At 53.2% G+C, this 11,125-nt stretch overlaps 1 protein-coding gene across 1 annotated transcript; it reads right to left on the bottom strand.

Moving 5' to 3' along the window:
• Window positions 1–1,141: 1,141 nt before the first annotated feature.
• Window positions 1,142–2,641, bottom strand: LOC306955158 (potassium voltage-gated channel subfamily A member 2; the record flags this gene model as incomplete). Its single annotated transcript, XM_079546399.1, has 1 exon — window positions 1,142–2,641. One exon carries the CDS (start codon window positions 2,639–2,641, stop codon window positions 1,142–1,144), a length of 1,500 nt encoding a protein of 499 aa, XP_079402525.1.
• Between the last annotated feature and the right edge of the window lie 8,484 nt (window positions 2,642–11,125).

Here is an 11,125-nt window from a genome sequence, read left to right as displayed (position 1 = left end):
GCCCTGCCCGATCAGCTGTGCTTTCTGCTCCTGACACCGAGATTAATGACTAATTACTCGCCCCATAATGAGCGCAGGTGTTTAACTTTCAGCTCACCTTCCATGGAGCCAGCTCCTGGGGCTGGGTGCTGGGGCACTCAGGCTTTGCCTTGTTATCTATCAGGCTGTTGTCAGCACATGCCATCCCCATCCCATTTCTAAACACATTAGAGATATTTTAGCTCCCACAAATCTCCTCCGAGCCACTGGAGAATCTATAAACACTATAAACATAAATACTGTATAGTCTACTAAGAAAATATATATTTGTGTGTGTATTAAATATTCAGATTCATGCAACAGATACCCATGCAGCTGTACTGTATTACTGGTTAAATTTCACTGCAGTATAAATATATTGTAGGCCACAGCATAGTTGCTCCAGTTTTATATATAGATATATATATAAAAAAAAGATGGTTTTTTCCCAACTCGTTTTCAATGTGTCAGTGGAGGTGTCTTTGGTGATCCTGGAAATAGTGGTGGATGGAAGTATCATCTGAATAAATCAATAAAATCCAAGCGTTTGATTTGTTGACTCGTCCCTCCCGGTGCCTAGCATAGAAAACTTAAGACTTAATAAATAATGTGCCGCCAGACTAATTATCCCTCCCCTGGGCCTCTCACTGGCATACTGCAGTGGCTCAAACTATTGCAGCATGCAGCATTTTCCGTTATGAAACGCGAGCCGGGGCGATGCGTTCAGCTCGGCACTGCCGAGGCGGAAACCTGAGCCCTCCAACAAGCCAACCAGCCCTGCCTGACCTTCCCCAGCCCCAGGCTGGTGGCCCAGCTCTGGGGACAGGGCCGTGCCAGTGAGCATCCCTGCATCCCTGCTACGGCACGGTGCTCGGACCGCTCCGCACCTCTGGGAACCAGCGAGCCTGGGATGGCAGAAGGGAAACAAAATGGTTCGGTTTTGTTTGCTTGCACGTTATTCAGTGTGGAAATCAAAGGTTAAAAGTCACTTACACAGCTATTGCTTCCCATGCAGAACCAAATATACACCGTAGAAAATACTGTGTTAACTACAATGCAGAGCAGCACTCAATATCTGCGATTGTTCCACTTCAGCTTTAAATACGGTACTAGGTTTTAGCGACTAGACATCGGTTAGCATTTTGGTGATATTCACATAGTTTGTGTTAGCTAGGGTGCAATTGGCTGTCTTCAAGTTCTCCTCCCTAAAATCCTCATTGCTATTGTTTACACCTTCCTGAATCTCCATATAATCAGACTTACTAATGGTAGAGGCACTTCTGCTTTTCTTTAGGTCGGGGGAAGAGGGGATCTTTGGGCAGCTGGTTACTTGCAAATATTGAGCCTGCTCCTCTCCCTCCGTCTCCCGGTGGTAGAAGTAGTTGAAGTTAGACACTATGACGGGCACGGGTAAGGCAATGGTTAATACGCCAGCGATGGCACACAGAGACCCCACGATTTTCCCCCCGATGGTGGTGGGGACCATGTCTCCATAGCCAACAGTCGTCATGGAAACCACGGCCCACCAGAAGGCGTCGGGGATGCTCGGGAATTGGGACTCGCTCTCGTCGGCCTCGGCGAAGTAGACGGCGCTGGAAAAGAGGATGACGCCGATGAAGAGGAAGAAGATGAGCAAGCCCAGCTCCCGCATGCTGGCCTTGAGGGTCTGCCCCAGGATCTGCAGCCCCTTGGAGTGCCGGGACAGCTTGAAGATCCGGAAGACCCGCACCAAGCGGATGACTCGGAGGATGGCCAAGGACATGGCTTGCTGGCCTTGCTGGCCGTCCTCCGGCTTCTCGGCCAGCTCTGTCCCTAAGGTGATGAAGTAGGGGATGATGGCTACAATGTCTATAATGTTCATGATGTTGGTAAAAAATCCAGCCTTGCTGGGACAGGCGAAAAACCTCACCAAGAACTCGAAGGAGAACCAGATGATGCAAAGGGTCTCCACGATGAAGAAGGGATCTGTGAAAGAGGTGGACTGCTGGTACCCCATGCTGCTGTTGGAGTAGGGAGGGTGGCTCAGCCCGCTGCCGTGCATGTCTTCATTCTCATCCCGAAAAATGGGCAACGTTTCCAGGCAAAAGCTCACGATGGAGATCAAAATCACCATGACAGAGACAATAGCTATAATCCTGGCAGGGCCCGAGCTCTCGGGGTACTCGAAGAGCAACCAGACCTGTCTCTGAAACTCATTCTCCGGCAGCGGTCTCTCTTCTTCTTTGATGTAGCCTTCGTCCTCCCGAAACATCTCCATGGCTTCTTCCCCCAGTTCATAGAAACGGATCTCCTCTGAGAAGATGTCCAAGGGCACATTAACCGGCCTCCGCAACCTCCCTCCGGATTGGTAATAGTACAAAATCGCATCGAAGCTGGGTCTGTTCCGGTCAAAGAAATACTCATTCCGGAGAGGGTCGAAATATCTCATTCTCTTTTTAGGATCTCCTAGCAAAGTCTCCGGAAATTGAGCTAACGTCTTGAGCTGAGTCTCAAAGCGCAGCCCCGAGATGTTGATGACCACCCTCTCGCAGCATTCATGGTCGGTCTCGGGGTTGTACGTGTCCTGTGGGTGACCTGGAAGAGCTGCAGCTTCGTCTGCAGGATCTCCGGTAGCAACTGTCATATTGGGGTTGAAAGGAAATCCTTATGCTAAACTCTTCCGAGTGCCCGGTGGTGGGATCGGACTCAGGGCAAGGCTACTATCCTGCAGAAGGACAGGTACGTAGGTGTGGAAGTGTCTCATGAAAAGGCGAAGGGATGATAAAATAGGAGAAAACAAAAAAGGAAAGAAAATTGCCCCTGCTGAGAAAGAGAGAGATGAAGTAAAGTTGGGGGGAGGAGAGCGGCTCCCTGCGCTACCATTGCCTAACGCCGTCCTCGGGGGGTTAATCTGAGTTAATCAGAGTTCAAAACTCCCATCTAAACCCATTAGGCAGAAGGGAGAAAACACCTGAGGAACCCTCAGACCCTCATCTATTCACAACCGGCACGGCAGAACCGGCGTTGGCCAAACGGAACATTTTGGGTTTTACGGCTAAAAAGAAAAATTCCAAAGAGGGGGGAAAAAAACCAGGAGGGGGAAGGGAAGAGAATGGAAGCAAAACCCGATCCAGCCCTACAGCGGGGAGGGGACCCGCGGGGCAGCGCGGGCTCGGCTCATTTCCAGGCATGCATTTAAGGGTTAACATTCAACCGTGCATAAATTATTCTACGGTTCTGCGGCAGGCAATCCGGCACGACCCTCCAGGTAACCCTAACGGCTCCGCTTTAACTTCGGCACCGTCCCCATCCTCCTGCCCCGGCCATAGGGCTGCGGGTGCTGCTCTGCCCGCCCCGAGCTGGGCTCTGCTGCCTGAATTTGGGTGCAAGCTGCCCGCGGACTACTGCAGTCCCCCTCCTCGACCGCTGGTGTCCCGGCTGCTCTCATTCTCTGCAAAGCGCCATGGCACACAGAAAACAAATCACATTACCTGGAGAAGCCAAATCTTAGTGTCTCTTAGTAAGACCGATTATCTGACCCTGGGGAAATCCTAGAGAGGAATACAGGCTTCCAAGATCCCCATAATTTCCTCTCTCTTCAAAGTTAAAAATAATGGTGAGTCATCGTAGAAAAGGAGAAGGGACATAAAAGGGGTGAGATTTCCAGATGGTGGAAGTCGGGTCTTGGAATGGTTTGGACTGGAGAGAAAGAGAGAGAGAAAGAGACAGAGGGACAGAAGTCCTCCCGGAGCTGTTGCAGGTCCGCACTTCAGGGCAGAGCAGCGTCTGTCTGATGCCTCCGGTACGGCGGGGGGGAGATGCTAAGCTCAGCAAAACCCGATGTCCCCGGTGTCCTCGGGAGGTGTGGCATCGCCTGGAAAAAACAGCGAGAAGGTAAAAAGCCGCCGGGGGGTTTGGAGGCAGCGTCCGCAAAGCCCCGCTTCCTCCGGGCAGCTCCGCTTCCTCCCCGCCGGCTGTTATCCCGACGCTTCGCTAACCTGCACCGCAACACGAGCCGAAGGGAGGGCGGAAAAAAACAGAACCGCGTCCCTCTCCGCTCCTCTCCGCTCCGGGCGGTGGGGCCGGGCAGCCCGATGGCAGCGAGGGGAGGAGGCGGCGAGCGGAGGGGGAGCGCCGCAACCCCCGGCACAGCGATGCTCTGCGGCGCCGCGCCGAACGCCCCGGGGACGGCGGTCCCTACGGCACCGCGCTGCCTCCGCGGATGGCACGGGGGGCTCCGTTTTCATCGGTGAGACGAAGCTCTGGTCGGCGTCCCCTCCTCCGTGCTCCCCCTTGAGCGTCCCCGGCCGTGAGACCCGCGCGACCCGCACCCACCCTCCCCATCCTCCCCAAAGCCAACCCCCAGCCGACCCACCCCCCCGTGGGAATTCCGCTCTGGTGGGGCTGCACTTCTCAGGGGGACGCTGGGGGGGCTCGGATCCCTGCATCAGCCTCTGCTCCTCCATCAGGTCGCCCCACTCCGCCCCACGGATGCTCGAACCGGAGCGGTCCATCCAAACTCTCCTTTTCCCCCCCTTTCTTTTTTGGTTGTTTTTTTTTTTTCTTCTTCTTTTTTTTTTTTTTTTTTTTTTGCCCTCCCGAAGGAAAAATAATAATAATAATAATAATTCCTCTAACCTCCCTTCTTCGGCTGCAACTCGACTTGTCTACTTTGAGCCAGGATTACAGAACCGGGGAGGGGAGGCAGGTGGAAAATAACCCCGCGGTCTGAGCCTCCTCGGTAAAGATTTCAGCCTCCTGCAGGCCATATATGCCCGTTGGTTTCTCTCTTCATCACCTCGGGTGCGGATATTGCTGCAGATCCCTCTTTTCTTGGAAATTTCCCCTTCCCGTGCAACCCTCCTCTCCCTTCTCCTTATGCACTAGAAAAAATAGTACAACCCTGACAAGGCTTGCAGCATCCAACGGCTTCGCTTAACCCTTTTCTACCAGGCCCAGAGGAGAGGAGGTCGCATTTGTCCCAGTTTTTCTCCTTTTTCCTGCATTTTCTCCCTGCAGCCCCGCTCCAGAGCTCTGCTGGGTTTAACCTTCTTTGGCTCCTGTGAGCATCACAGCAGAGCACCACGACCACCAGCTATCTGCTGCAGCCACAACGCGAGCCCCCATTTCCCCCTAAATCAACCAACCTTGATGATTTTTTCAAACGTGCATTTCTTCTCCTGACCCTAAACTCCCTCCTCCCCTCCCTGCCTGCCCCAAACACCCCACGTTTGCTCAGCAGTGCGGACATTTGCTCATTATTTAACACGTTGATTATCGTTTAGCATGAAGCCTTGGCTCTTCTCTCTGAGCCCAGACCGGAGCGGCGATGCTGGTGCTGATTTGAGACGGTTATGGCATCATCTGAGTTGACATCACAGATTCCAGCACTTGTTTGCTGCTACTTTCTCCCCACCGCACGCTGTCCTGCTCAGATGACCCCCTCCCACCCCCTTCCCATCTTTGGGTTCCGTTCATGCAAATCTGGGGGCTGCAGGGGCAGGAAGGAGGCGGAGGAGATCAGCCACAAGAGCCCGGTTTGTCGCTGCATGCACAAGGCAGGCTCGCTGCAGGCACGAGCCATGGCCGTCTGTCAGAGCTCTGAGATTTCGGGCAGCAGAGAGCCTCGAGGACAAGGTCGAGGCGTTTGCTTTCCCTTTCGCAACCGAAAAAACAAAACACCAAAAAAACAAAAACCAAAAAAACCCCACGCCAAGCCTCCATTTCACAGCTTGTGGCAAGCCGCTATTTCAGCAGAGACAGCGGGGAGGAAGCGGGGAGGGGGAAGGGGGGAGAAAAAGGCACCAACTTACAATTGGCTCTGCAGTCAGGCATGCAGCGAATGCACAAACAGCCGCGCTCCGCTCTGCTGGCAGCACCCTCACCTGCGCTGCTGGCCCCGAAACTCGCCCCGGGCTCCTGGGAGCAAAGCTCCGAAGGCAACAGAGCTTCTCAATGAATATTCATAAGATTAATATGAGCATCTCCCCCCCCCCTCCCCCCTTCCTCCTAAGCAAGAGACCTAGATTTCAACCACTGGGAAATAATCATATCCCTGGATGCGCGATGCTGCTGCTTTAGCGGGCGGCTCTGAGTGTAGCAGGTTTGTGTTGGAGCCTGGATCTGCATGGGGAGATGTGGGGTCGCAGCAGCTCTGCATGGCTTTGGGGGAGGCAATGGGGCAGGATCAGGCTCCTGTGGGCCACCATGCCAATGGTTGGGGTGAGGATGCTGTGCTGCCCCATAGGCTCCAGCCCAACTGGACACAACGTGGGGTGAGCAATGCATCCACACCAGGAAAACTCATCCCTCTTCTCTTCTCCATCACACCCAGAGCAGTCATTTTATATCAGCTTGCATTTGCAGACCTCCTCCCTGCACGTGGAGGCATCTCCCCATCCCAAAGGGGGGGCACACGACAAAGCTGGCACACAAGGCTTTGGCTCAGTCTTGGACTGCTCTGCTATGACCATCCAAGGAGTGCACGGGGGCAGCCATGAGGACTGCAGGGCACCCAGCATCCAACAAACACAAACACTGGAGGAGGTGATGGAAGCATTTCAGCTCCCATATGCAGCAGTCAGACTGTGAGGTGCTGCTGCTGCTGGAGGTGATTGCGTGGCTCACCCTGGAAGCCCAATAAAATCAGTGCTGAGGGTGATGCCCTGGGAGGTGTGGGGGCATGGAGGGGTTAACCCGTATTTCCCTGAGCCTCAGCTGCATCCTAAAGCTGAACGTGAATTTCCATGGCAAAGTGGGGCTCACACACGCGGGGGTTTCCTTATTGCATGCATTCCTCTGGGTGTGAGGCTACACGGGAAGAAGGGTTTTAATTTTTGCCCGTGTTGTTTCAGCCTTTTCTGAGACAGATCTGTCATAGCAGGGAGGGCAGAATCCAGACCACAAGATGCCCAAGGCTGATACTTATGCAATGTGTAGAAACTGAGGCTGGGCGATTCAAGTGCAGCCGAATTTCTAAGCTGCTCTTCCCACTGCTGCCTTGCCAAGGCTTTACACAACCAGTGGGGTTTTTCGCATCAGCAGCACCATCTCCTTGCAAAGAGCTCCAATCCTGCCTGTAGCAAACGGAGGAAACCTCTCTGAATTGAGTGATGCTCTCTGATTTACTACCCTAATTGTGGAGCTATTATTACAATGTGTACGTCTGCACCCTCCTCCCTCTGCCACGCTGACAACTCGAGATGTAACTCAGCGCTTCGGAGGACGCAGCAAGTCAATACACTGCACCTACTTGTCTGATTTACATGTGTTTCAATGGCTGACACCTTTGCATTAATATTGTCATTAAAACATATACATGTTCCCACTGGATTCTTTCTGTTACCCGAACGGAATCGATACCTTTCTTAATTGGAAAACTTACCCCGTCCTTTCTTCCGAGCTGAACCGTTCCTGTGGTGGGTGTGGGGATGCCCAGTGATCTGGTGCTCAGTTCCCAGCAGAAACAGAGCTGCTCCGCGTTCAGACAACACTCTTAGACATAGGGGCTGGATTTTGGGTGTGGAGGCAGGAGTTGGACCTTTGTCCCCCCCCAATTTGGGATATTCCATGATGCTATGGTATACGAAGCAATAAAATATCCATCCTCCACCAGCCCCCCCCTCCAAAACCAGAAACACCATCAGCATGTAGCAGCGTGACAATGGCATTTCTCCATGGTGACCTGGGGACGCCTCCTGCAAGGCCAGTGGGGCTCTGAGGGATGCCTGCAGTCATGCAATGAGGAAGAATCAAGACCATGGCTTGGATGCATGCATGAGCATTGCTGCACTCCCAGGATCCTGAGCAAACTGTGCTCCTGCCTCCATCCGAGCCTCCATCAGGAGGAACCTGTGACATTTTAGGAGCTGTGACAGCAACAAGTGGCCTCCCCGGGCTGTGAGACACCCTCCAGAGAAAGCATCCCACCTCCTGCCTGCTGCATGCATCAATGGAGGGTGCAAGCACGGCTGCATGGCCGGGCATTGGTGTGCAGTGGCAAAAGGACACACTGAGAGATGGTGATGACCACACTGTGATGGAACAGGGTCTGAAAATGGAGGCAGCCAGAGAACAAGGTGACTTTTGCTCTTGGCATACCTTGTGCTGCTGGTGAATCCCAAAATACAACAGTGACATGGTGACACGGGAAAGGAGGAGCAGATCTTGTGGTCATGGGGCCATGTCCTGGGGCAGCTGGGTCCAAGGGAAGGTCTCCTGTTCCTGCAAAGAGCTCCTGATCCTTGGGAAGATCCATTGGCCCTTGGCAAAGCACGGCCAAAGGGAACACAGCTGATATTACCTACCTGCAAAGATAAAATTACATACATTCTCTCTCTGTGATGTTTCCCATATTAAAAATATGTGATTAGTTAAAGAAAATAACTCCGGGTTCCACCCTGAATGTTTGTTTGATGAAGGCTGTTGCGTCGCAGCATCGCTGCCTCCCAAATGCTCGCTCAGCCCGGAGCGGAACCAGCAAACATCTCATTGCCTGGGAGCTGTTCATTGAAAACAAAAAGTCATTTCGCCCAACCGAAACACGGCGTAGAACTTCAGTTCTTGAGGTCTTTGGAGCCCATCGAGGTTGTGAATATTTCATGGCAGTCTGCTGCAGGATTGCTAATGGAGCCGTGGCGCGGGGCGAGCGGCAGCTCCGGCCGCTCCAACTAAAAGGCTCTCACAGCATCTTTCTTTGACTTGCACAGACAAAAAGGACAGGACAAGCCAAATTAGTGAGCAGAAAGGAAATCAATAGCCTCCTTCGAGCCAGGCGCGAGTGCTTTCAGCTCTGGGAAGGAATCTGTCCTGCTCCCAAGCCTGCTTTGTGCTCCCCACACTTGTCTGTGTATAACCCCCAAGTCCCTCCCCAGGTCTGGGCCCTTACCAAGGCATCAGCTGAGCCACTGCATCCCCCTGAGCTGGCCGAGGGGACACAGCTGCGTCCCTGCATCCTTAAGTCCTTCCAAACACGAGACTGAGCTGCTGCAGGGCTCCAAAAGTGCTTTTCTGAGATGCCGATGGAAAGCTGCATTTGCTGAGCACCAGAGCTCCCCGTGTGACTCCAGGGGAGATGCAAGAGAAGTGATGAGCTTTCCCACATGCTTCATTTTCCTCCAATGATTTGGTTTCCTCGGGTCTGAACCAGACCTTTCCCATGTGCTCAATGGAGCATCGCTTCTCCTCCAGCTCTAGGAAGGGCAATGCTCACCAAAACAGCAGGGGCATAGAACTAATGTTGAAAACTTCTGAGCTTAGGGATGAGAACAGTAAGGGGAGACGGGAGATGCCTGCAGTGGAGATAGCAAAAACCTGCAGGCAGGTTGCCTCTGCCTTGGGGCAGTGGGTGGACCACCTCAGGATCTCATCTCCTGGACTCTATGTTCTTTGTGGTCTCTTCTAACTTGGAACATTCCATTCCATTCCATTCCATTCCATTCCATTCTTCTTCTTTCCTCATCCCATCCCATCCACAAGTGCTGTATAACATCTGTGTACCTCCCTGTCTATCTGTCCCTGCTGCATGGTGGGTGCTTGGAGACCCAGTGGTGATGTTTTCTACCGGCACAGCCACAAACAATGCTCCATGGGAAGGAAAAAACAAGGCAGGAGGAAAAGGGCTCTGCAGGGACCATTTCCATCCTCTTGTCCTCCCACACATGAATGCTGCAGGGAGAGATGCAGGCTGGGGCTGCTGAGCTGAGGAGCGCCTTCCACCTTGGTTCCTTCGTCTTCCAGCCAGGCCAATGCCACCAGTGTAGCTCCATCACTACCAAGTCCCTCCTGGAGATGGCTTTGCTAGGGTGGAAAATTCCTACAAGACGCTGTGGGATGAGGTAGGAATTCATTGTGTTATCACTTCCCAGGGGGGTTCTCCATCACTGTGACCTTGCAAGATCATCCCTGGTCCAGGTCCTGGTGGCGTGGGGAGGTGACAGGCGATGCTGGGCAGGACACGAGGTGCCGTGCCCACACTGGGTGGTGGCAGAGCTCTGCCTGCTGCCCTGCAGCATCCTCTCTGTCACCTCATTGCTGTATTTACTATTTCTTCCTCTCCCACCCCCTCTTTTGGGACGAGACAGACTTCCCTGTTTCTATGGTAACCCTCCCCCTCTCCTCTCATTTCTTCAAAGAGGTTTTCATCTGCTTCTTTAGAAAACTGCTATTTTTAGCCTTGGCATCCCCTGCTCCCCCTCCCCACCCTCTGCTCTCAGCACAAGCTTTCCTGAATGAGCAGAACCCACCCAGGCTGTCCCCAAGCTCCTATGAGGGCTGCAAGGCTGGAGCAGGAGCTGTTCAGAACCGCGGTCCAAATCATGGCACCTCCCTTCATTTGTGCTTAATTCCTTTGGGGAGTGTGAGGAAATAGAGGGAAAGCTTTTGTTCTGCAGAAAGACCCCAGGAACATCTGCAGTCTCCATCGCTCTGAGCTGAAGCACGAGCAGAAGGAATCCAAGAGTCAATCGAATCCAAGAGTCAATCGAATAACTGGGCCAGGTGGTGTTTAGTAAATGATAACCTTAGCAATCCCATGGGTATGGGCAGTGCTTCTGGCAGGAGGAAACCCCATCTCACCATGTGGAAGAGAATCCTTCCAGTTCTCAGCATCTGTTTGAAAGATGAGAATTGATGCGTTAAATCTGAGGTCTCCTTAGGAAGGGGTGGTTTGGGGAGAGGGGAAATTCCCTACGGAAGTCTGCAGCGTTCTGGAGAAGTCACAGATGGGAAGGCTGGAGAGGAAGAGCAGGAGGGACCCATGGGTCTGAGTCCTGTCGTGGGTTTGGTGTGAGCACATCACCCCCTGCCCATCAGGGATCTTGCGCTGCTTTTCATGCAAGAGCATGTTTGGGCTGATGCCATCCGTGCCACCTTCTGCATCTCAGCCTTCGAGACATCCTGTTTTTCAAGGTTGCTGAAGTACCAGACCAGTTAACCACACAGCAACCGAAACCGACAGCTGGGAGCACTGCAGCCCTCAGGGGAGCCAGTGCAGAAAGGAACAAAACGAGGTCAGGGCAGCCAGGGCCACCAAACCGGCCACCAGAGCTCTGAGCATCCCACGTGGGATCTCCTCCTGCTGCTGGCTCTGGCCAGGATCTGGTTTGCTCCCTGAGCAGCCACTGGGAGA

This window comes from Tetrao urogallus, assembly GCF_951394365.1.
Source record: "Tetrao urogallus genome assembly, chromosome: 24".
Taxonomy (NCBI): Eukaryota; Metazoa; Chordata; class Aves; order Galliformes; family Phasianidae; genus Tetrao; species Tetrao urogallus.
This window is presented reverse-complemented; position numbering and strand designations above follow the sequence as displayed.